Source organism: Sus scrofa, chromosome 16, assembly GCF_054392235.1.
Source record: "Sus scrofa isolate SSC_HxYL_T2T_F1_AM1 chromosome 16, Sscrofa_HxYL_maternal_Yorkshire_Landrace_v2.0, whole genome shotgun sequence".
In the NCBI taxonomy this organism is placed as follows: Eukaryota; Metazoa; Chordata; class Mammalia; order Artiodactyla; family Suidae; genus Sus; species Sus scrofa.
The window spans coordinates 41,070,638-41,094,534 of NC_139398.1; the positions used below are offsets into that span (position 1 = coordinate 41,070,638).

Consider the following 23,897-nt stretch of genomic DNA (forward strand, 5'->3'; position numbering starts at 1 on the left):
TCTGGTGTAGGCCGGTGGCTACAGCTCCAATGAAACCCCTAGCCTAGGAACCTCCATGTGCTGCAGGTATAGCCCTAGAAAAGACAAAAAGACCAAAAAAAAAAAAAAAAAATTACATTTAGAGAAAAGGAATCTATTCAAAGTGAGAAAGAGAGCCTTGGGTGATAGTCCTTAAGTTTCCTTTTGTATAAGAAAAGAAAATTAGTAGACATGCAAGTGTCATTAATACAGGTTTCAATTAAAGTAGAGAAGAGTTGTAAATCTGTATGCTCTCCCATGGAAAATACTTAATGTGACATTAATGATTTCATCCTGAATTGTATGATAAAGAAGGATATGGCCTAGGATAGAAAAAGAAAAAAAAGGTATAATGGGGCTAGGAAAATGGATTTGATTCTTCCAGCTTCATACACTGCTGGTTAGAGAAAATGTGCTCAAGGTAGCCAGAGAAAAAAGGACAGCTGGAAGGAGCTTTTTATCTATATGCCCAAGAGATATAACAAGGCAAAATCTGAGAGCAGTATTTACTGAATATCTCTATGTAACTGATATTGAAACATAAAAAAAATCTAGTAAAACAGGAGTTTCTGTTGTGGCTCAGTGGAAACAAATTCGACTAATATCCATGAGGATGTGAGTTCAATCCCTGGCCTTGCTCAGTGGGTTAAGGATCCAGTGTTGCTGTGAGCTATGGTATAGATCCCAGAGGTGGCTTGGATCCAGTGTTGCTGTGGCTGTGGTGTAGGCTGGCAGCTGTAGCTCCAATTCAACCCCTAGCCAGGGAACTTGCATATGCCATGACTGTGGCCCTAAGAAGCAAAAAAAAAAAAAGTAAAAAAAAAATATAGTAAAGTGATATATGGTCATACTATTATCATACTGTGTCTCTGCCTTTGTTTTAGAGTATTATTAACATAGTCACATGTAAGTGACCTCCCCCTCCTCAGTTCAGATCCACATCTAAATTAATTTAGGACATGCATCTGCTATACATCTCCAATTATACAATAATTTAAATGTTTCTATTGAATTTTACTATGCATAATCTAGTTGGGCTATTCTTTATAATTTCAGTAACATTTTTTTCTAATTTCGAGGACCATTAATCCAGATAAAATAGATTGAAATTTAAATACACCTAGGGTGGGAGGATTTTCTTTAGAAAAATAGGAAATGAGAAGTCATAAAGGAGAAGAGACGCATTTTTGAATGGATACAAATTTTGTGTAGCATGAATCCAAATACAATTCAAAAGATGAATTATAGATTACAAAAAAAATTGCAACCCCCATGACATACACAAAGTGATTAACACTAATATTTTATAGACAAAGAACTTCAAAGAAAAGGACCAAAAGGGGACAAACCTATTCATTAAAAAGAAATGCAAGTGGTGGATAGACATGTGAAAAAATGTTCAATCTCAATTGTGATCTGTGTTAAAGTAGTTAAAGAAGGAGGTGATTAGACTGAGGTGTCTCTAATGTCTTGGAGACCTAGGTAAGCCAAGGGAAATTGGAGCAGAGTCAATGCACAATCCAAGAAAACTGAAGAAGAACTAATCACAAAGAGCCAATCTGGCTTCCCCAAATAAGGCAACCACCAGAGCTGTAGCCAATCAGATCATTTCTTGGCTTGGCAGCAGATCTTCTCCAGGAAGTCTTTGCCTTGGATTCTCTCAGTGCCTTCCTAACCCCTTTCCATTCAATGCTGCCTAATTCAAACCAATGTTTGCTGAAATAAACTCTCATAAATTTTAATGTACCTTGGCTTTGCCTTTTAACATCTGATAAATAAAAATCAAAGCAATTATATAACCTGTTGAGCTTGAACAAAATTAATTTTTTAAGGCAGTGTTGGTGAGACTATGAGAAAATTTGCACTTTATGCAGTGTGGTAGAAGCATAAATTATTGGTGATGTGTCAAGAAATAAAAAGGGCATGTAACCTGTGCCACAAAAACTCCACTTTTCAGAGTCTAGCCTAGACAAAAAAAAAAGCATCAGTACTTAAAAATATTTATTATATAATTCCTTGCAGTGTCAAAAAGAAAGTAAACTCTAAAAAAAAAAAAAAACAACCAAATTAACCTGAATTTCCATCTAGAAGATGGTCTAAATAAATTATGGTAAATGAACACTAAGGAATACAAAGCAGCTATGGAAAAAAAGTGTTACATTTTTATCTGTTGACCTAAAGGACTCTTTCTATGTATAAGATTAATTCTGTTTTTATTTAAAACTTATCCTACCCAAAGAGAAAAAATAAAAGTATCTTACTAGTTTTTGTTTTTCTACACAAGAATCTATAGAAAATATTTATAGCTTTATTAGCTCTGTGGGAGACTATTATCAGGTCTGCTGCTCTGAAGCCACAAGTGGGAGAAGGGATTGCAGATAAATATATATATATATACATATCAAAGAACCTGTACTGTTGGTTTGTTTCCTCATATAACATAAAGTCTGGAGACAAGCATATGGGCTAGTGTGTGACTTAAAGAAGATAAGAATGGGAGTTCCTGTGAGTCTCAGCAGGTTAAGGATCAAGTGCTGTCACTTCTGCAGCTCAGGTCACTGTTGTGGCTCAAGTTTGATCCTTTGGCCCAGGGCATGCCATGTTTTTTCACTTCTTGACCATCCTCCAACCCAAGGGACAGGAGAGACTAAGAACACACTGAGAGTTCCATTGGTCCATAAGTTTGTTTTTGTACCACCACCACACTATTTTGATTACTGTAGCTTTGGAGTATTGTCTGAAGTCTGAGAGAGTTATACTTCCTACTTCCCCCCACCCCTCAGGATTGCTTTGACAACTCTCTGTCTTTTGTGGTTCCATATACATTTTTGGATTGTTTGTTCTAGTTCTGTGAAAAATTTCATGGGTAATTTGATAGGGATCACATTAAATCTGTAGATTGCTTTGGGCAGTATGGCCATTTTAACAATATTAATTCTTCCAATCCAGGAGCATGGGATATCTTTCCATTTCTTTGTATCCTCTAATTTCTTTGATTAATGTTTTATCATTCTCATTATATGTCTTTCACCTCCTTAGTCAGGTTTACTCCTAGGTATTTAATTTTTGGGGGTGTGATTTTAAAAGGTATTGTTTTTTACATTCCTTTTCTAATATTTCACTGGTAGTATGCAGAAATGCAACCAATTTCTGAATGTTAATCTTGTATTCTGCTATACTTTGCTGAATTCATTGATCAGTTTGAGTAGTTTTTATGTGGAGTCCTTAGGGTTTTCTACATATAATATCATGTCATCTGCATAGAATGACAATATTACTTCTTTTCTTCCAATTTGGATACCTTTTCTTCCAATTTCTTTTGTTTGTCTGATTGCTGTGGCTAGGACTTCCAATACTATGTTGGATAAAAGTGATGAGAGAAACAATTTCATTTGTTTTTTCCCTTTTTTGTTTGTCTTTTGTCTTTTTAAAGCTGCATCCGCAGCATATGGAAATTCCCAGGCTAAGGGTCTAATCAGAACTGTAGCTGCTGGTCTATGCCAGAGCCACAGCAGTGCCAGATCAGAGCTGCATCTGTGACCTACACCACAGCTCATGGCAACGCTGGATCCTTAACCCACTGATTGAGGCCGGGGATCGAACCCACAGCCTCATGGTTCCTAGTCAGGTTCATTTCTGCTGTGCCACGAATGGGAACTCCTCTGATAAGATTTTTGAGGCCAAGAGAAAATATTTCAGTTCCCCTCACATTACTTATATTTGAGATGGGAAAAGTCATGACTAGTCAAAACAATGCACAAGATTCCCCCCAACCAAAAAAATTTTTTTTTGTCTTTTTAGGGCCTCACCCAAGGCACATATAGGTTCCCAGGCTAGGGGTCGAATCAGAACTATAGCTGGCAGCCTCCATGACAGCCACAGCAACGTGGGATCTGAGCCACGTCTGCAGCCTATACCACAGCTCATGCAACACCAGATCCTTAACCCACTGAGTGAGGCCGGGGATCAAACCTGTGTCCTCGTGGATACTAGTCAGATTTTGTTTCCACTGAGCCATGAGGGGAACTCCCCAAAATATATTTTTTAATGTCACATAGATGAATTTCACATTAGGTGAATTTCATATTATCCCAATTTATGTTATTTCTGAATTCTGCGTATAATCTTAGAAAGTTAACTTCCTACCTTTTAAGAATTCCTGAATCTCATTGTTACAGTTTACAAAAGCACTGATGTAAAGAGCATGGGCTTCACGGTCAGAGATTGTGTTTTAATGCTGGTTCTGGCACTTAAAAAGGTTAAGCATGGAGTTCCCATCGTGGCACAGTGGAAATGAATCCGACTAGGAACCATGAGGTTGCAGGTTCGATCTCTGGCCTTGCTCAGTGTGTTAAGAATTCAGTGTTGCCGTGAGCTCTGGTGTAGGTCACAGATGCGGCTCAAATCTGGTGTGGCTGTGGCATAGGTCAGCAGCTGTAGCTCTGATTAGATCCCTAGCCCAGGGACCTCCATATGCTGCAGGTGCAGCCATAAAAAGCAAAAAAAAAAAAAAAAAAAAAAAAGCTTAAGCAAATCCCCTACCTTAGGAAAATCAATGCTCTGATTTAAAGTATATTACTGAACTCCATACCAAAAAAAAAAAAAAAAAAAAAAACAAACGACCCCATCAAAAAATGGGCAGAAGATCCAAACAGACAGTTCTCCAAAGAAGACATGCAGATGGCCAAAAAAACACATGAAAAGATGTTCGACATCACTCATGATTAGAGAAATGCAAATCAAAACCACTATGAGGTACCATCTTACACCAGCCAGAATGGCCATCATCCAAAAGTCAACAAACAATAAATGCTGGAGAGGGTGTGAAGAAAAAGGAACCCTATTACACTGTTGGTGGGATTGTAAATTGGTGCAACCACTGTGGCAAACAGCATGGAGATGCCTCAGAAAACCAAAAATAGAATATCATTTGATCCAGCAATCCCACTCCTGGGCATCTATCCAGAGAAAACCATGGCTCGAAAAGACTCATGTACTCCAATGTTCATTGCAGCACTATTTGCAATAGCCAAGGCATGGAAACAACCTAAATGTCCATCGACAGAGGAGTGGATCCAGAAGATGTGGTACATATACACAATGGAATATTACCCAGCCATTAAAATGAACGAAATACCAGCATTTTTAGTAACATGGATGGACCTAGAAATTATCATACTAAGTGAAGTCAGCCATACAAATGAGACACCAATATCAAATGCTTTCACTGACATGTGGAATTTGAAAAGAGGACAGACTGAAACTTCTTTGCAGAACAGATGCAGACTCACAGAAATGAAAAACTTATGGTCTCCAGAGGAGACAGTTTGGGGGGTGGGGGGATGTGCTTGGGTTATGGGATGGAAATCCTGTAAAATTGGAGTGTTATGATCATTATATATCTACAGATGTGATAAATTCATTTGAGTAATAAAATAAAGTATATTGCTGAGGAAATTAAAACTGTTGACACATATGAAGTGTTTGGTACTTGGCAAATGTTGTTTTATATCATTTTACCTATGCTACTTCATTCCCTCCCCATAGAAAACTTGTAAAGTGGGCTTTATTAACCTATAAGGAAAGTGAACTTGGCAGAACTGGGCCTGGATCTCAAATGAGACAGACTATCAGAACCACTGCTCCTTTTTTATAACAGTAATTTATAATCCTTCTTTTACTATCCCAAAACAATACTTATAGATAAGCTACTATACCCAGGAATTTATCTATCTATTTATCTAGCTATGTATCTTTCTATTTGATCCTTTACTGTAACACAAGGAGAAATAAAGGATAAGAACTTAATAAAATAATTTGTATTTCAATACAAACTGCTCAGAGAAAATTATGCTGAAATCACATATAAAGAACATCTTTATATACAGAACTACCAGTATTGTGACAGGTATAGATACAGAGCAATTAAAGCCTATTTAACACAAAGACAGAGCAATAGTTTCTTTCTAAGTCCAGAAACTCTACTTCATTTTTTATATACATACATTACACACACACACACACACATATATATAATTTTCAGATAATTATAGATCTTCATGCAGTTATAAGCAATAGTATAGAGATATCTCCTGCCTCCTTTACTCAGTTTTCTCTAATGGGCAAAACTGTAGTTAAATAACACTACCAGCATATTGACATCGATATAGTCAAGATGGAGAACATTTCCAGCACAACTAGGATCCCTCATGTTGGCCTTTTATAGCCACTTGCACGTCCCTTTCATCATACTGACTCCACAATCTTTGCCAACCCCAATCTGTTATCTATTTTTATAATCTTCTCAAGGATGTTATATAAATGGATCATACTGCATGTAACCTTTGGGGCTTGGCTTTTTTCACTCAAACTAATTCTTCGGACATTCATCCAAGTGTTTCTTTTTTATGCTGAGACTATTCCATGGAATGGATATACCACATACTGACCATCCCCCATTGAAAGACACCTGGATTTTGTTTTGGTGTTTTGTTTGTTGTAAATTTTAGCTCTAATGAATAAGGCTATATTATGTATGGGTTTTTGTTAAAAAATAAATTTTCATTTCTCTGGTATAGAAGCCCCAAGAATATACAGGTCATATGATAGCTGTACGTATAATTGACAAATTGTTTTCTGGAGTAGCTGTGCCATTTTACATTCCCACCAGCAAATCTAGTTGATCTAGTTTCTCCTAATCCTCATCAGTATTTGTTATTTTATTTCAACCATTTTGATAAGAGTGCAATAAAATCTCATTTTGATTTTACTTTGCATTTCCCTTATGGCTAATGATTTTGATTATCTTTTCATGTGATATTTGCCATCAGTGTATTCTCTTTGATAGTCATGTTTTTTATCTATTTTTTTTTTTTAGGGCCACACCTGTGGCATATAATTCTCAGGCTAGGGGTCGAATTTGAGCTGCAGCTGCCGGCCTGTGCCACAGCCACAGCAACATGGGATCCCAGCCGCATCTGCAACCTACACGACAGCTCACTGTGATGTCAGATGGTTCCTTAACCCACTGAGTGAGGCCAGGATTTGAACCTGCATCCTCACGAATCCTAGTTGGGTTCATTTCCACTGGGCCACAATGGGAACTCCAATATCTATTTTCTAATTGGATTGTTTTATTTGCTGTTGAGTTTTGAGTGTTCCTTTTTATATGTTCTAGACACTGGTTGTTTGTCAGATACATGGTTTGCAATTAATTTCTGTTGCTTATTTTTTTCATTCTTTAACAGGATGTTTTGTAGAGCAAAAGTTTTATTTTGATGATGTCCAATTTATAAATTTTTCCTTTATGGAGCATGCTTTTGGTGTCAACACTAAAAACTCTTTACCTGGGCTGGCCCTAGAACCTGAAGATGTTTTCCTCTTTTTTTTTCCCTTGACAATTTTATATTTATATTTAAGTCTGTCATCCACTTAGAGTTTAATTTTTCAAAAATATGTAAGAAATAGGTTAAAATTTTTGTTGTTTTATTTTTGGCTTATGAATATCCATTTGTTCCAGCATCTTTTGTCAAAGAGGCTAACTTTCCTCCATGCATTACTAAAGCTAAATATTAATTCTTGAAATCAAGTAGACAGACTGATCCTCCCAATTTATTCTTCTTTTTCAAAATTGTTTTAACTGTTCTGTTCTTCATGTGTTGATGAGCAAAGCTCTGTGACTTTGGGGGAAAAAAAAAAACAGAGGAAGAATAATATTCCCTTTGGAGGGTGATTGTGAGATTATGGGTGCTGACACATATACACTACTTAACATAGTACCTGGAGAATGATGTGACACTCATTCCTCCCTGTTGGTTCTAAACCAACCATCAAAAAATCCTAGACACATTCTCTGCCTCTCCCCAGTAATACTGTATATTATGTTCTCAATTTTATGTAAATGTATTAAATATGCAACCACGTTGCCTTTAGTAAGAAATATATGTGAAGGAAACAGTTCAAAAGGACTAGCTGTCACTCTCATCCACATCTATAGATAGTAAATATTCAGTCATCATTTCCTCCTCCCATCCTCAATTTGAAATATAAGAAGCTTTGGTAAGGATTACAATCAACTGAACAGTTATGGTCTCATCCAAATATCAACAAAACTAATGCCCAACCAGGAGAGAGTAGGAAGGTATCCAACAGGGAAAACAAATTGAATATAAATATTACCCAACTCATCAGAACCTATTTCTGAATCAGATATTGGTTATCTCTGGCAAAAGGGGAGTGTTCTTTAGCCAACTGGCTTCCTTGCTGTTCTTCCCACTTTCCAGATACACTGTGACCTTTGCCCTAGTTTGAATGTTTTCCCCCCAAATAGCCATAAGACTCTATCTTTCATCTCCTTCAGATGTTAAGTATCACGTTCTCAGGGAAGCCTTCTCTACTCAACCCAAAAGTCCAATAAAGTCTTCTTCCCTTCTTTATGTTTCTTCTTGGCTCCTATCAACATCTAGCATAGAATGTGTGTATTTGACAAATTTGTTTAGATTTCATCCACTAACATGTAAGCTCTATGAAGGTCTGTATTTCACTGCTGTAGCCTATGTACCTAAAACAGTACTGGTACATAATAGTTACTTAGTAAATATTCATTGAATGAAGTAGAGAGGTTTCAAAAAGCCATTGGAGAATGCCATGGTCTTTGACCATAACACTTTAATCTAAGGCCAGTGGGAACCTTAATAGTGAAGATCTTAATTTCTATTTTTTTCTAAGAGAATGTCAATCAAATAAATACATCTTTTACAAATTCTCCTATATTCTTCCCCAGTCTTAACACATTCCCTTATTGCCCTTTCCCCTTCCAAACAAAGATGAGAGATTAAAGAAATAATGCATCTCTGGTCCCTCAGCCTTCTTCTCTCCTTCCACTGCTCAGGTGCCAAATTTTGGCTACTCTCTCAAGCCTACATTCAATTCAGGATCTATGATCACTCACACCATCCTCGCTGCTATTGTCTCTTCAAGCCACAATGAGCTTTTGCCTCAAATATGACAAATTGTCTTCAAATTAGTTTCACTGCTTCAAAATCAGACCCTCTGCCGTCTATTTCCAAATCAGCCAGAATGCTATGGACTGAATTGCGTCCTTCTAAAATTCATATGTTTAGGCACCTCATTAGCTCAGTAGGTAGTGCATCAGTCTAATATTCATATGTTTAAGCTCTAACCTCCAATGTGACTGTATCAAGAGATAGAGCCTTTATATACAGAAGTAATTAAGGTTAAATACTCTCATAAGGATAGGGCACTAATCCACTAGGCTTCTCTCCTGAGACATGGAAGAGGTTAGTCATCCTCACATGAGGCCACAGCAAGTAGGCAGCCATCTTTGAGCCAGGAAGAAAGCTTTCATCAGAACCCAATCAGCTGGCACCCTCATCTTGGACTTTTAGCATTTAGAACAATGAGAAAATAAATTCTTGTGGTTTAAACTACCCAGTCTATGATATAGTCAGTCTAAACTGCCTGATACGTAGAGTAATTCTTTTAAAAACCTAAGTAACACTGTGACAGCCTTCTGAGTAGAACTCTCCAATGGCTTCTCATTCTTTTGTGTATTAGTTAAGAGTTCTAGCAGTCCTAGCAATTGTGTCTAGGAAACTAAACATTCTGGCTTAATCCCATTTCCTGTTACTCTCTCCATCTATCACTTCCTTCAACTACACCTGCCTCTTTTCTTGTTCTTGAATCCACCAGGCATGTTCCCATCGCAGGGCCTCTTCACCATCTGTCAGAATTCACTTTCCTCAGTATCGTCATGATTTACTCCTCACTTCCTTTGAGACTTGCTCAAAAAGTAAGGAATCTGTGGTATTATTTCTAAATGTCAGTTTAATATCCTTGCAATTTTATAAATTGTATATCAGTTATAACTTAAAGAAATGCATGTTATAACTTCCTTTTAGCAATAATGTCTGGTTTTCAATATCCTCAAGAATTATTATTTTTTGCAGTAAGTCCAAATAATATTCCAGCCCCTAATTATAATAGGAACGTGAGTCAACAAATTACATTACCTGAAATGAGCTTATATTTTTAGTGATTTAGATGACTTTTTCAGCAGATATTTAGTAAGTACCTACAATGCACAGGTTAATTTGCCGCTGAGGAAACAAAAAGAAAAGAGTCCCTACTTCAAAGAGCTCACACATTAGCAGTAATCAATTCATGGTGAAATAATTGGTTTTAACACAGAGCAAAATTTTAAACTCAATTTTTTAATCGTTTTAAACTTATTCCCTGTTTTCAGTTAAATCCAAGTAACAGTATACTTCTCTTTTTGTAAATCAATTAGCACAGAGATACATACGGAATTATTTCCCCCTACATTAGCACTAGTCATCATGAGTGATGCTTCCATCATTTAAAAAATAACCAAGCATCAAACAAATGTTAAAACAGCATTTTCAAAAACAGTTCTCAACCCCAAGAACCAAAACAGAAAAGTAATGTGATATCCATAAACGAAACCTGTAAATTTAGCCAAGGGCTAGAGGTTTAGGCGCAAAATACTCCCACAGGTTTTCCAGCAAAAAGGTTGCTCTAATCCTAAATGCAACATAGATGGCAGCACCTACCGTTTAAAAGTTTCACGCCTCCCCGCCACATCCGCAGAAAACCTATTGGCGCAGGGGTTCTTCCTTTCAATGCAAACTCTTTGGGTCACGATATGCATAAGCGATCTGATTGGCTAAGACGTGGATGACGAAAGGTTTCTCAAGACCACTGAGCATAGGCCTCTCCAAGCCCGACTCAGATTCTGCTTTCCGATTGGTCCTTACGGCAAGAGGGCAGGAACAATTGCTGACGTTGACCTCTGGGCCCGGAATGCTGGGTAAAGATGGCGGCGGCCAGGTGCTGGAGGTTCCCGCTCCGAGGTGCTGGGCTGTCACTGCACACCGCGGCCAAGGCCGCCGTTACAGCTCCAGAAGTGACCGGCCCAGATGTCCCGGCAACCCCAGTCGCGCGCTACCCGCCTATCGTAGCCTCCCTGACGGCCAAAAGCAAGGCGGCACGGCAGCGGCGAGTGGAGCAATGGCAGGCGACAGTGCACGCGGCCAAGTCAGTGGACGAGAAGCTGCGAATCCTCACCAAGATGCAGTTCATGAAGTACGTAGTTTATCCGCAGACCTTCGCCCTGAACGCCGATAACTGGTACCAGAGCTTCACCAAGACAGTGTTCCTGTCGGGCCTGCCGCCAACGCCCGCCAAGCTGGAGCCAGAGCCCACCCTGGACATAACGGCTCTGCGCGAGGCCGTTTGTGACTGCCTCCTGCAGGAGCATTTCTTCCTGAGGCGCAAGAAGCGCGCGCCTGTCATCCAGGACCGTGAGGCCATCGCTTCGCCCTTCCTGGACCAATTGGTAGCCTCTCTCACGGGCCTGCTCAGCGTGCACAACCCGGTCCTGGCTGCCGCCGCCCTGGGTAAGTCTTGAGCCCTCCACCCCAGGCGAGGGAGGTGGGGATGGTAGAGGACATCTCTGCCCCAATTTTGCTCTTTATTTCTTTCTCTCTGCTTGGTTAGTTTTTTCCCCAGTCCTTTCGCTCCTGGCTGGGGCCTGCGTCCAGAAACTGGGTTCTCCTGTCTGTGCTGCCACCTAGTAACTGTACAACCCTAGACCGAGTAGCCGGAAGTCTCCAGGACTCTGCTTTGTGAAGATCCAGCCAAATGGAAGAGTAGTGTTGGTTAAGAGAAGGGGCGCCTAGGGAGCAGGACAAACCTGGGGTTGCTTTTTAGCTCTTACACCAAAAGGTTAAACTGATCTTATTAGCCTGTTTGGCCTAGTTTTTCTCATTTTCTAAATGAGAATATATTAGTACTACTTGGTCATAGAAGTGTGAAGATTAAAGGTACTGTTGATTAAAATACTTACCGTATATTCAGTACTTACTTTGTGTCTGGCCCTGTTCTAAATTTCATACGTGCCAATTTTAACCCTTAAAATTGACCCAAGGCACAGAAACCTAAACTGTTATCTAGCCAAAAAGCCTGTAGCGGTAGATTTGGAGGACAGGCTTCAAACCCAACCATTCTGGGTTCCCAGTAAACAATCAGCTACTTCAATATGAAAAATAATTAGTGGATAGACAGTTTCAAAAATCAGTTGTTTCTGACGTGTTCATCATTTTGTATCTACAACCCAGTAGGTATCTTAATAAATATCCATTGAATTAATGTTACTCTGACTGTAGGTGTGTGCTCAATTGAGTCTTGCTCTTGTTACTTCTCAGTTGGGAAGTGATCTTGAGGGAAGAATCAGTCTTTGATTACTTATAATTGATGGCCAAGGAAAATTGGCTTAACCCTGTCAAGACCCAGGTTTCTCTTCTATAAAATGGAGATTATAACAGTATACCTACCTTTGAGGATAATTGTGAAGATTCATCTAGTAATTCATAAGACAGCTCTGACTCCTAGTAAACTTTTTATTTCTGGTGAGTGATATTGCTGTTGGTCTTATTTTATGATTATTCTTAACTGAGAAACCTCTTTGGCTACAGTACAGTGTGGCACAAGTAGACAAGGTTTTGAGGGTTATATTTAAGTCATGATCATGTAAGTTAAAATATCACATAATTCAGACTCTTTATCTTACATCAAAGAGCAATTTTCGAGCTATTTTCAATTAGCACAATCATTCATCAGTTCTGTATTGGTGAGTTTGGTATTCTAATAATAACTAGATTTATCTAAGTTATCAGATAAGAGTTTTTTTTTGACTATCTGTTGATAGATTGTAAACGCCCAGTTCACTTTTTCTGGTTGCGTGGTGAAGAAATTATTCCTCGTGGTCATCGGAAGGGTCGAGTTGATGCTTTGCGATACCAAATAAATGATAAACCGCACAACCAGATTCGAATATCCAGACAACTCCCTGAGGTAAGGATTTTTTCCATGTGTATTTGTTGACAGTTGATGAGGAAGTGTCGTAGCAGGCTAGGTGATGGGCTAGGTAGGATAAAAAGTTTTGGATAGAGCTCTTTCATATCGAAATACCGATAATAATTTATGATTGTAATTCACAGTAGGCTACCCTTCCTAATTTTAAATCAAGACATTTTTACAGGTATGAGCTAATCGTTTTATGCATGTACATTTCTTTTGGAGAAAACAAGAGTATTTTTTGAGTGTTGGCAGAGGTTGACATGTCAGAGGTTAACACATTTGTTCTGCAAGGTCCAAATAGTAAATATTTTAGGCTTTAAGGGCCTTAAGTCTTTGTTGCATTTTCAGTTCTTGTAAAAGTAATCATTGGATAAAATTTCATTTGGAAGAAACAGGTGTCTGGCTGGATTTGGCCCATCATTAGATGGTAGTGTTATCAAATCATTTTGTAACATTTCATTTTTAAGATTTTAAAATTAGGAATGTGAATAAAATATATATTGGTGTTGCTGTGCATTCACTCATGACTTTTCCTTTTAAGTTTGTGCCACTGGATTATTCTATACCTATAGAAGTCCCTGTTATGAGTTGTAAGCCAGACAAACTTCCATTATTCAAACGGCAATATGAAAATACCATATTTATCGGTAAGTTTTTCTTTTAATAAATATGCTCAAAGTGTGCTGTGCAGATTTGCATAATAAATTCTTGATGACCAGAGATTCATATAGTCCATGAGCAATATAATTCATAATCTTAGTTTGAAATATGCATGAAAATTGGAAAGAAAATATTCTCTCAGCTCACTTTAAACTTTTACTTTTTTCTACTTTAAAAAATAGTTATACTTATTAGGCTTTGTTGATTTGTTATTTATATAAAATTAATTTTTGTTTTTTCAAAAGTATACAGGTGTTGAACTGGATTTGAGGTAGTGATTGGCTCTTTTTTAACAAAAGCCACCTATTTGTGCCACTGTGATAATCATCAGGAATATAAAATTAATAAGGCCTGATGTCTACCCTCATGCGTCTTATCCTTTGGCTGTTTTTTTTCTTTGTTTATAGATTCCTATCTAATTTGAGGAAGATTCTTTTGGATTGGGGAGGGGAGAGCCCGGCCATAGGCGTGCAGAAATTCTTGGGCTAGGGATTGAACCCTGCACCATAGCTGTAACCTGAGTCACAGCAGTGGCAATGCCTGATCCTTATCCTGATGAGCCATAGAGAACTCTGAAGATTTTTAAGAAGTAGCTTTATGCTAGTCCTCTAGCACTAGTTTCTTAGTTCTTTCTCAGTCACTGTGGTCTTCAAGAGTGAATTACAGAGAACTTTCTGTTAAAGACTTTACCACTAAAGTCAAGAATGTCAGCATTATAAAGGAAATTTTTTGTCTTTTTGTCTTTTTTTTGTTGTTGTTGCTATTTCTTGGGCCACTCCCGGGCATATGGAGGTTCCCAGCCTAGGGGTCAAATCGGAGCTGTAGCCACCGGCCTACGCCAGAGCCACAGCAATGCTGGATCCGAGCCTTGTCTGCAACCTACACCACAGCTCACGGCAACGCCGGATCGTTAACCCACTAAGCAAGGGCAGGGACCAAACCCGCAACCTCATGGTTCCTAGTCGGATTCGTTAACCACTGCTCCACGACGGGAACTCCAATAAAGGAAATTTTTAAAGTCACTAAGTATTTATGTCCTTTGGTGCATATTACCAGGAGAATAACAAAACTTCTAATGATGACCAAGGAATTTGAGAAAACAAATAATTAAAAAATTTAAATAAATTTCATAAATATTCTTTTGACTTAGCCTGTATTATAGTGGGCTTGATGATAGCTAGCAGATTGTAGTTTCCTGTGAAAGTTATTATTATCAATAAAATAAATAAGTAAACCAGCCTTTCTTTCCATTTGTGTATTTTGAATGCTGATGACATAATGAGTAGAGGAGAAAGATGGGTTTAAAGCAGATACTGAGGACATGTGCTCCACATGTTTTTCATGTGCGTCTCACCTAAAATGTTTTTATGTTGCTCTTCAGGTTCAAAGACAGCAGATCCTCTCTGTTATGGACATACCCAGTTTCATCTGCTACCTGACAAATTAAAAAGGGAAAAGCTTTTGAAACAAAACTGTGCTGATCAGATCGAAGTTGTTTTTAGAGCTAATGCTATTGCAAGCCTTTTTGCTTGGACTGGAGCACAGGCTATGTATCAAGGTACAACTAATTTTATGGCATTATTGTTCTTGGAAGATATTTTAGGAATTTAATAGATCAAATTGTTTTCTTTGGATTAAAACGTAGGCTGAATCTTATTTTAAAAACTTTTGCATTGGCACAAAATGCAATTGTTTTAAAATCCATAATTAAATATTTTACATTTGTAGTTGATAGGTGGCACTTTGGTGTTTTTGACCACTTCTTTTTTTTTTTTTTTTTTTTTTTTTTTTGTTGTCACACCCACGCATATCCCAGGCCAGGGGTTGAATCTGTGTCATAGCAGTGACTTGGGCCACTGCAGTGACAACACCAGATCCTTAACCTGCTGTGCCACAAAGGAATTCCCTACATTGACTAGCTAACTGAGTCAACTGTAAATTATAGCAGCTTTCTGAAACCAGAAAAGGAAATGCTTTTATGGGTTAAGTTTTTAGATTAAATGGCAGTTATTGTGTACTCTTTGCTTTGAAGGCCACATGTAGCATGTGGATTAGGAGAGTGTTCCTTCAGTTAATGGTTTATGTTTTTTATGTAGTGGGTTCTGTTGGCCTTGGAGATATAGTGACAAATGAAAGAGACAGGTCCTACTCTCTTGGAGTTTATAGTGAGGAGAGTAAAAGATGATAAACATGTAAGATTTTTATCTAGTGGTAATACTTGAGAAAATACACTAGATGAGGGATGGAATGATTTATGGAGTGCAGGTATAAATGAAGCATGGGGCAGAATCTGTTTAAGCAGAGTAATTCAGGGGAAGTCTCTAAATAACATTTGAACAGAGACCTGAATGGTGAAGGGCTGCCTGTGCACAAAATTGAGGGAAGGACACTTCCACGCAAAAAAAATGGCAAGGAAGTCTCTGAGGTAGGGACAGACTTGAAGTGTTTAAGGAATAACATGAAGGCTGACGAAAAAGGGCAGGGGAGAATGAAGACAGGGATGGAGAATGTGATGGAGGAAGCTGGAGGCATGTGACATAGAAATTTCAGAGCCCATTGTGAAGCAATTGAATTTTGTTGTAAAATCAGAAATAATGTAATATATAACTAGATTACTCCTATATAAGCATCCAGGAGGAATACAGAGCTAATTATTGCCAGGTTCACCGTTTTTTCTTTACAATATATTCTAACCTTATATTCAACAGTTGTTGATTTATGTTTATAATAGGAATAAATAAATGGAGATTGTAGGAATAAGAGTAGATAGAATCAGAAAAAGTAAGCGGAAACTTTCTTAAAAATGTTAGAATAGCACTGTTTATAAAAGACAAAAGTACTTCTTTTTACAGTATAAATCTGTATTTTAACAATATTACTTATTGGGTTTCATCATTAAAGCTGATATAAAATATATGTGGTAAAATTTACAAGTTATTGCTTGGCTCTGGCAGTTGGATTTAAAAGTATTAAAGCCAGTCAGCCTGGAACAAGAAGCAGCCACAAAACTCGAGTAAAGGTATTAAGATATCCTGGAAACTTATGATGACTCAAGAGACACTAGGCAAAATGAAAGCCACCTATAAAAACAACTTTGAATTATGAATTAGGACATAGAATTCATGTAACTACATAGTTGAAGTTCTTAGAAGGTGAAGTTTTTTTCTGAAGCTTTTTTGTTGTTGTAGATTTTGTGAAGCAGATAACTGTAATGGTTATTGGGTAGTAGATGCTGGTATAAGAAAGATTTGAATATATTTGAGATTGGTGAATAAAGATGTAGTTTAGTACCAGATATAGGAGAGATCTGCATAGATGGAGCTTGCTGTTCTTCTTAGATGAAATGAGTTAAGGTTGAAAGCTGCTGAAGTGCTAATTGTTGAAAAGGTATATCATGAGCTTGAGGATACTAGAAGGAAGGAAATAATTCTTGATGCAGAAATGGAATGTAGGATTAGAATGGAAAATATAGGGAAAACTTTGAGATTGTTCGGAACTTGGTAGGTAAAATGTCTAGATTTTAGGAAGTATTTCATCTCCAATGTGTGTTTTGTTTTGCGATATATATTCTATATATAAGCTTCAGCGTAACTTTCTTCTACAGGATTCTGGAGCGAAGCAGATGTTACTCGGCCTTTTGTCTCCCAGGGTGTGATCACAGATGGAAAATACTTCTCCTTTTTCTGCTACCAGTTAAATACTTTGGCATTGACTGCACAAGCTGATCAAAATAATCCTCGTAAAAATATATGTTGGGGGACACAAAGTAAGCCTCTTTATGAAACAATTGAAGATAATAATGTGAAAGGTTTTAATGATGATGTTTTACTTCAGTTAGTTCAATTTTTACTGAATAGACCAAAAGAAGACAAATCACAGCTGTTGGAAAACTAAGAACAAACATTAGATTCAGGACTTTGGGAGTACTTAAATTTCACTGAAGGAAAAATAAAAGGAAATTTGATAATAAGATTTCCATCAAATAGTAAATGCATTTATTTTGAGATGTATTTATTATGTTCACTGTGATTAGACCTCTCATTCTGCTCAAAATACATCACTAAAAGATTGAATTTTAGGTATGCTATATTGATCTAAAAATACTTGTATTTTTATATGATTGGTGAGACTGACCAGTCTTCAACACCTAATACTAATTGTGTGTGTGTGTGTGTGTGTGTGTGTGTGTGTGTGTGTGTGTGTGTGTGTAAGCTCATACTATTCACTTCATGACAGGCCAATAAGTCCAGAGACAAGGTGATGGCACAAGGCAAAATGACTTTATTCAAAAGCCGGTGGACTGAGAAGATGGAGGACTAATGTCTTAAATTACCATTTCAATTTGGGGTAGAATTCTAGCTTCTTGGAGGCTAGGGAAGAGGGAAGCAGGGCACCTGATCAGCTTGTGGACTTCTGATTGGGTCATGGTGAGGTAACCAGGTGGTATTTTGGGAGTCAACATCATCAGCCTTCTGATTCTAACCGATCTGTGGTCTATGTACTAGGGGTCATCATGTAGTTAACTTTTTCTACCTGGTGGGGGTTTTAGTATCTGCAAAACAACTGAAAGATACAGCTCGGGATATTATATATAGCCCTTGAGGAGGAAGTACAAATCTTTGTTTTGTGGTTAAACTATTATTTTGTCTTGCTTGACTGCTTTCCTTTGCTTCTGCACTGTCTCATTTCTCTGATTAAATTTGCTTTGGAGCTCAGGGAAGGCCTCGGTGGCAAAAGCTTTTCTATAAACAGGAGGTGTAGGGAATATGGGGATTTTGTGCCCTGGAAGTCTCCACATGGTCCTGGTCAGTTTCATGTTTTTTTATTATTATTTTATTAAAGTACAGTTGATTAACAGTGTTCCTTCAGTTTCTGCTATACAGCAAAGTGACCCAGCCACCCATACACACCCATATTTTTCATTTTCCATCAGGTTCTTACCCAAGAGACTGAATACAGTTCCCTGTGCTATACAGCAGGACCTCAACTCCCATCTGTTCTAAAAGTAACAGCCTGCATCTACCAACCCCCAGACTCCCCTGTCAGTCTCCCCACTTCCCTCCCTCCCTGCAAACACAGGTTTGCCCTCCACATCCAAGATCTGTTTCATAGATAGATCATCTGTCTTATTTTAGACTCCACATATAAATGATATCATATGGTGTTTGTCTTTTTCTGACTTACTTCCATTAGTATGAGAATCTCTAGTTCCATTCGTGTTGCTGCAAATGGCATTATTTTGTCCTTTTTATGGCTGAATAGTATTCCATTGTGTGTATGTACGATATCTTCTTAATGCATTCATCTGTTGATGGACATTTAGGTTGTTTCCATGTCTTGGCTATTGTGAACAGTGCTGCAGTAAATATACAGGTGCATGTATCTTTTTGAATGAAAGTTTTGTCCAGATATATGCCTAGGAGTGGGATTGCTGGATCATATCAGTACTCTATGTTTAGTTTTCTGAGGTACTTCCATACTGTTTTCCATGCTGGCTATACCAACTTACATTCCCACCAGCAGTGAAGGAGGTTTCCCTTTTCTACACATCCTCTTCAGCATTTGTTGTTTGTTGACTTCTTAATGATAACCACTCTAAGTGGTGTGAGGTGGTACCTCATTGTAGTTTTGATTTGCATTTCCCTACTATTTAGCGATGTTGAGCAGCTTTTTTTCATGTGCCTGCTGGCCATCTATATGTCTTCTTTGGTTATTTGCCAATTTAGGTCTTCTGCCCATTTTTCAAGGGTTTTTGTTGTTGTTGTTGTGGTTGAATGAGTTGTTTGTATATACTGGAGATTAAATCTTTGTCAGTTAAATCATTTGCAAAGATTTTCTCCTGTTCTGTGGTTGTCTTTTTTTTTTTTTTTTTAATTGTTTTCTTTGCTGTGCAGAAACTTTTGAGTTTAATTAGGTCCCACTGGTTTATTTTTGTTTTTATTGTCATTACTCTAGGGTGGATCAAACAAGATGTTGCTGTGATTTATATTAAAGACCATTCTGCCCATTTTTTCCTCTAGGAGTCTTATAGTATCTGGCCTTACATTTAGGTCTTTAATCCATTTTGAGTTTATTTTTGTGTATGGTGTTAGAACAGGGTGCCTGATTCCCGTAGTTCTATTTTTTTCTTTTCAATATTGCTTTTGCTATTCAGGGTGTTTTGTAGTTCCATACAAATTTTAAAATATTTTGTTCTAGTTCTAAAAAGAATGTCAGTGGTAATTTGATAGAGATTACACTGAATTTGTAGATCGCCTTAGTATGGTCATTTTGACTATAATGATTCTTTTTTTTTTTTTTCCCCTTGGTCTTTTTGCCTTTTCTAGGGCTGCTCCCGTGGCATATAGAATTTCCCAGGCTAGGGGTCGAATCGGAGCTGTAGCTGCCAGCCTATGCCAGGGCCACAGCAATGCGGGATCTGAGCCACGTCTGTGACCTACACCACAGCTCATGGCAAAGCTGGATCCTTAACCCACTGAGCAAGGCCAGGGATCGAACCCGAAACCTCATGATTCCTAGTCAGATTCCTTAACCACTGAGCCACAACAGGAACTCCTATAATGATTCTTCTAATCCAAGAGCATAGTGTATCTTTACATCTATTTGTGTCATCTTTGCTTTCTTTCATCATCTTACAGTTTTCAGAGTACAGGTCTTTTGTGTCTTTAGGTAGGTTTATTCCTAAGTATTTTATTCTTTTTTTGGCAATGGTAAATAGTATGATTTCCCTAATTTCTCTTTCTGATCTTTCATTGTTAGCATATAGAAAAATGCAGTTGATTTCTGTGTATTGATTTTATGTCCTGCAACTTTACCAAATTCATTGATGAGCTCTAACAGTTTTCTGGTAGTTCTTTAGGATTTTCTAGGTATAGTATCATGTCATCTGCAAACAATGATAGCTTCGTGTCTTCTTTTCCAATTTGGAATCCCTTTATTTCTTTTTCTTTTCTTATTGCCATGGCTGGAAATTCCAAAACTATGTTGAGTAACTTTGGTGAAAGTGGACATCCTTGTTTTATTCCTGATTTTAGTGGAAATGCTTTTAGTTTTTCACTTTTGAGAATGATGTTAGCTGTGTGTTTGTCATAAAGGGCTTTTATTATATTGAGATAGTTCCCCTCTATGCCCACTCTCTGGAGAGTTTTTATCAGGAGTGGGTGTTGAATTCATGTGGTTTTAAAAATAGCATAAAGATAGTAATTCAGATGTTTGAGAATATTTAGATGTTTTGTTGTATTTTTTCTTTAATTTTTTTTTTATAATAGCATAGCATAGGGTTTCAAAACCCTACACAAACCCCTTTAAATCAGGAACAATATTATGCACATAGAGGAATTAAAGTGACTTTAGCAAGGTTTCACAGATTAATAATAAAACTGATGCATTATATGTAGCTTAGCTAGAATAATATAGGTAAGCACTCAAAAGTTTGTTGAATAGATGCGAATTAATGAACTTAAGATAGTCTTTCTAGTTTGAAACTGCATATACTTATTTATTTGTACTTTTTCTGTCTCAACAAAGCTAAAGTTGTCTTTATGCAGAGTTCTACACATTTCATATTTATGTGTGAATTTTTGTGTAATTGTGAATTAATTTTTTCATTTTAATCGTATTTTTTATCACTTTGAAAAATAGCTTGGAGTTCCTGTTGTGGCTTAGTGGCTTAAGGACCCAGGGTTGTTTCTGTGAAGATATGGGTTTAATTCTTGGCCTTGCTCAGTGGGTTAAGGATCCTGCATTGCCACAGGCTGTGGTATAGATCACAGATGTGTCTGGGATCCAGTGTTGCTATGCCTTTGGTGTAGGCTGGCAGCTGCAGTTCTGATTTGACCCCACTTCTTACCTCACAGTTTCTTTGGGTCAGGAGTTGAGCCATGGCTTAACTGGGTCCTCTGCTTCAGAGTATCTCACAAGGCTGCAATCAAAGTATTGGTCAGAGGAAGGATGTCATCAAAATCTCAGGTAGGGAAAGATCTGCTTCACATTTATGTAGTTGCTAGCAGGTTGTTGGACTGAGGACCTCAGTCCTTACTGGCTTTTGGGTTGGGACATCCTTCAATTCCTTGTCTTATGGGCCGCTCCATTAAAGCTGTTTATAGCACATCCTATAGAGTCTGCAGGCAAGGTTATTGGTCAGAAGCCAAGTCAGTATGTCCAGTCCTTAATCAAGGAGAGGGGATTGCACAGGGGCATGAATAGGAGGAGGTGTGAATCATTGGGGACCACCTTAGAGTCTGCCTACCAAGAGATTATAAACACCACTGAAGAGAGAATTACTGAATTGCAAAGTCAGAATAAAATATCTACAGTGAATGTTGTCTTTATTAACTTTGCTACACTGCCATCACCAGTAAAGTGGAGTTGGTATTTACCCATGCCTGGAAACAATGGAAATAGTGTGGAGGAAGGATAAATAAGGATATATATGTTAATTAAATATAAGAGCTTAGAAATAAGGAGACTACTAGGGAAGGAAATGAAGGATCAAACTAGGTATTTGGAATCCCATTTGTTCTCGTTCTGGGTGTCACTGGATAGCCCATCTGTAGTGCTCTCTTTAATGATCTTTATGTAAGTTGTGGCTTAGTTGATATTTTTGATGTTGATTAATAATATGCCAGTGGGTAATCAGTGGAAATGTGTGTCTATAAACTGCTAGCTATTGCACACAACATTTTATCTTACTTTCTTTTTGCACAGGATTTTCAAGGTACAAAAACATCATATTTCTGAGAATTATACAGTTCTCTTTTATAGGTGCTCATTTTAAAATTGGCCATTCTTCATAAGAGGGTGATATTTGTAAATGTATTTGAAATTAGAATAAATTTCAGGAGTTCCCATTGTGGTGTAGTGGAAAGGAATCTGACTAGTATCCATGAGGACACAGGTTTGACCCCTGGCCTTGCTCAGTGGGTCAGAGATCTGGCATTGCCGTGAGCTGTGGTGTAGGTGGTAGATGTGGCTTGGATCCTGTGTTGATGTGGCTGTGGTATAGGCTGGCAACTGTAGCTCTGATGCGACTCCTAGCCTGGGAACCTCCATATGCCACGGATGCAGCCCTAAGAAGCCAGAAAAAAAAAGAAATAAATTTCAATAAATGTTTAAATGTCCAAAAAAACAACATGACAAGAGCTACAGGCCAAGACCCAGTTTTAGTTTATCTCAGATGTTCTATCTTTGTTCAGTTTAGTTATAATTGAAAATCTCTTTAATATGGAAACAGCAATTTGAAAAACCAAGTTACCTGCAACTTCAATTAGCAAAGCCCTATGTAAACTAAGTTATTATAATATTTCTCCTTTTTAAGGATTCATAAACTTAATGTTCAAATCAGTTGCATATGAGTTTGAAGATTATCTCTAGCTAGATTCATGTTGAATAAGATCCAGGAACTTTCTTCATAATTTGAATAGATGCACAGGCAGCTAGGAAGAAATAAGAAAGCATATGGTGAATAAATTTCTTAATGCCAGGTACTACATTAACATTAAAACAGTCAACCTTTAGCATCCACATTCAATTCAAACTCAGTGACATTGTGTAGTTACTTATTGTGGACCACCCAAGGGACCTATAGATGAGTATCTATTCCTCTGAGAAACATTCCTCTATAGAAGTATCCAGTATGAATTTATCAAACTGTATCCTATTTCATTAATAAATTTTATCCACTTAGATTAAGAATGGACGAACTTTTGATTTAGTGTAGAAAATCAGATTTTCATATTGTTTTATGTTTCAGTTTCTTTTAATCTGTAGAATATAATATTATTTTTATTTTTGTTTCAATGTGAAATATATAATCATTGTATGAATTTTTTTTGGGGGGGGCACACCCATGGCACATGGAGTTTCCCAGGCTGGAGGTCTAATCTGAGCTACAGCTGCCGGCCCACACAACAGCCACAGCAATGCCGGATCCTTAACCCACTGAGCAAGGCCAGGGATCAAGCCCTAGCAACCTCATGGTTCCTAGTCGAATTCGTTTCTGCTTCGCCACAATGGGAACTCCCGATTGTACAAAATTTGAAAAACAGAAGTGAAAAAGATAATCTCACACTGTTAACATTTTGGTCTGTTGCCTTTACTCTATGCATCTTTATGATATTTTACATTTTTTAGATCATACAGTAGTTCATACATGTTTTTATATTTGTATCTCATGATCCTCTACCAAATTAATATAGAGGTCTATAAATAGTCTTTGGGGGTATTTTGAAAAGTGATTATACACTAAAAGGGAAATACTTCAGCATGAAATTTCCGTAATATTAAGTTCACATTCATTTGTAGGGGGAAAAGAATAACAG

General features: G+C 37.6%; 1 protein-coding gene and 1 long non-coding RNA gene across 13 annotated transcripts in view; one reads left to right on the forward strand and one right to left on the reverse strand.

Moving 5' to 3' along the window:
- LOC102160325 (uncharacterized) overlaps nucleotides 1-10,683 on the reverse strand; it is a 57,852-nt gene extending 47,169 nt beyond the window's left edge. Inside the window, exon 1 of the long non-coding RNA XR_002339739.2 lies at nucleotides 10,611-10,683. This is a non-coding gene — a long non-coding RNA (uncharacterized LOC102160325). The remainder of the gene's footprint in view (nucleotides 1-10,610) is intronic.
- A 174-nt stretch (nucleotides 10,684-10,857) lies between these two features.
- Nucleotides 10,858-23,897, forward strand: part of MRPS30 (mitochondrial ribosomal protein S30) — a 248,226-nt gene continuing 235,186 nt past the window's right edge. For 8 of the 12 annotated variants that reach the window (XR_014831225.1, XR_014831227.1, XR_014831226.1 and 5 more), the window contains exons 1-5: nucleotides 10,858-11,456; nucleotides 12,767-12,912; nucleotides 13,460-13,565; nucleotides 14,960-15,136; nucleotides 17,183-17,344. Coding sequence is in view for 5 of the 12 variants with exons in the window: in XM_085002195.1 (XP_084858321.1) it covers nucleotides 10,874-11,456; nucleotides 12,767-12,912; nucleotides 13,460-13,565; nucleotides 14,960-15,136; nucleotides 17,183-17,344 (1,174 nt within the window). In the remaining 7 variants the exon portion in view is untranslated. Of the gene's footprint in view, nucleotides 11,457-12,766; nucleotides 12,913-13,459; nucleotides 13,566-14,959; nucleotides 15,137-17,182; nucleotides 17,551-21,434; nucleotides 21,547-23,897 lie in introns of those variants that run through there. The other 4 variants (XR_014831222.1, XM_021076949.2, XM_085002194.1 and 1 more) reach the window with 2 other exon arrangements.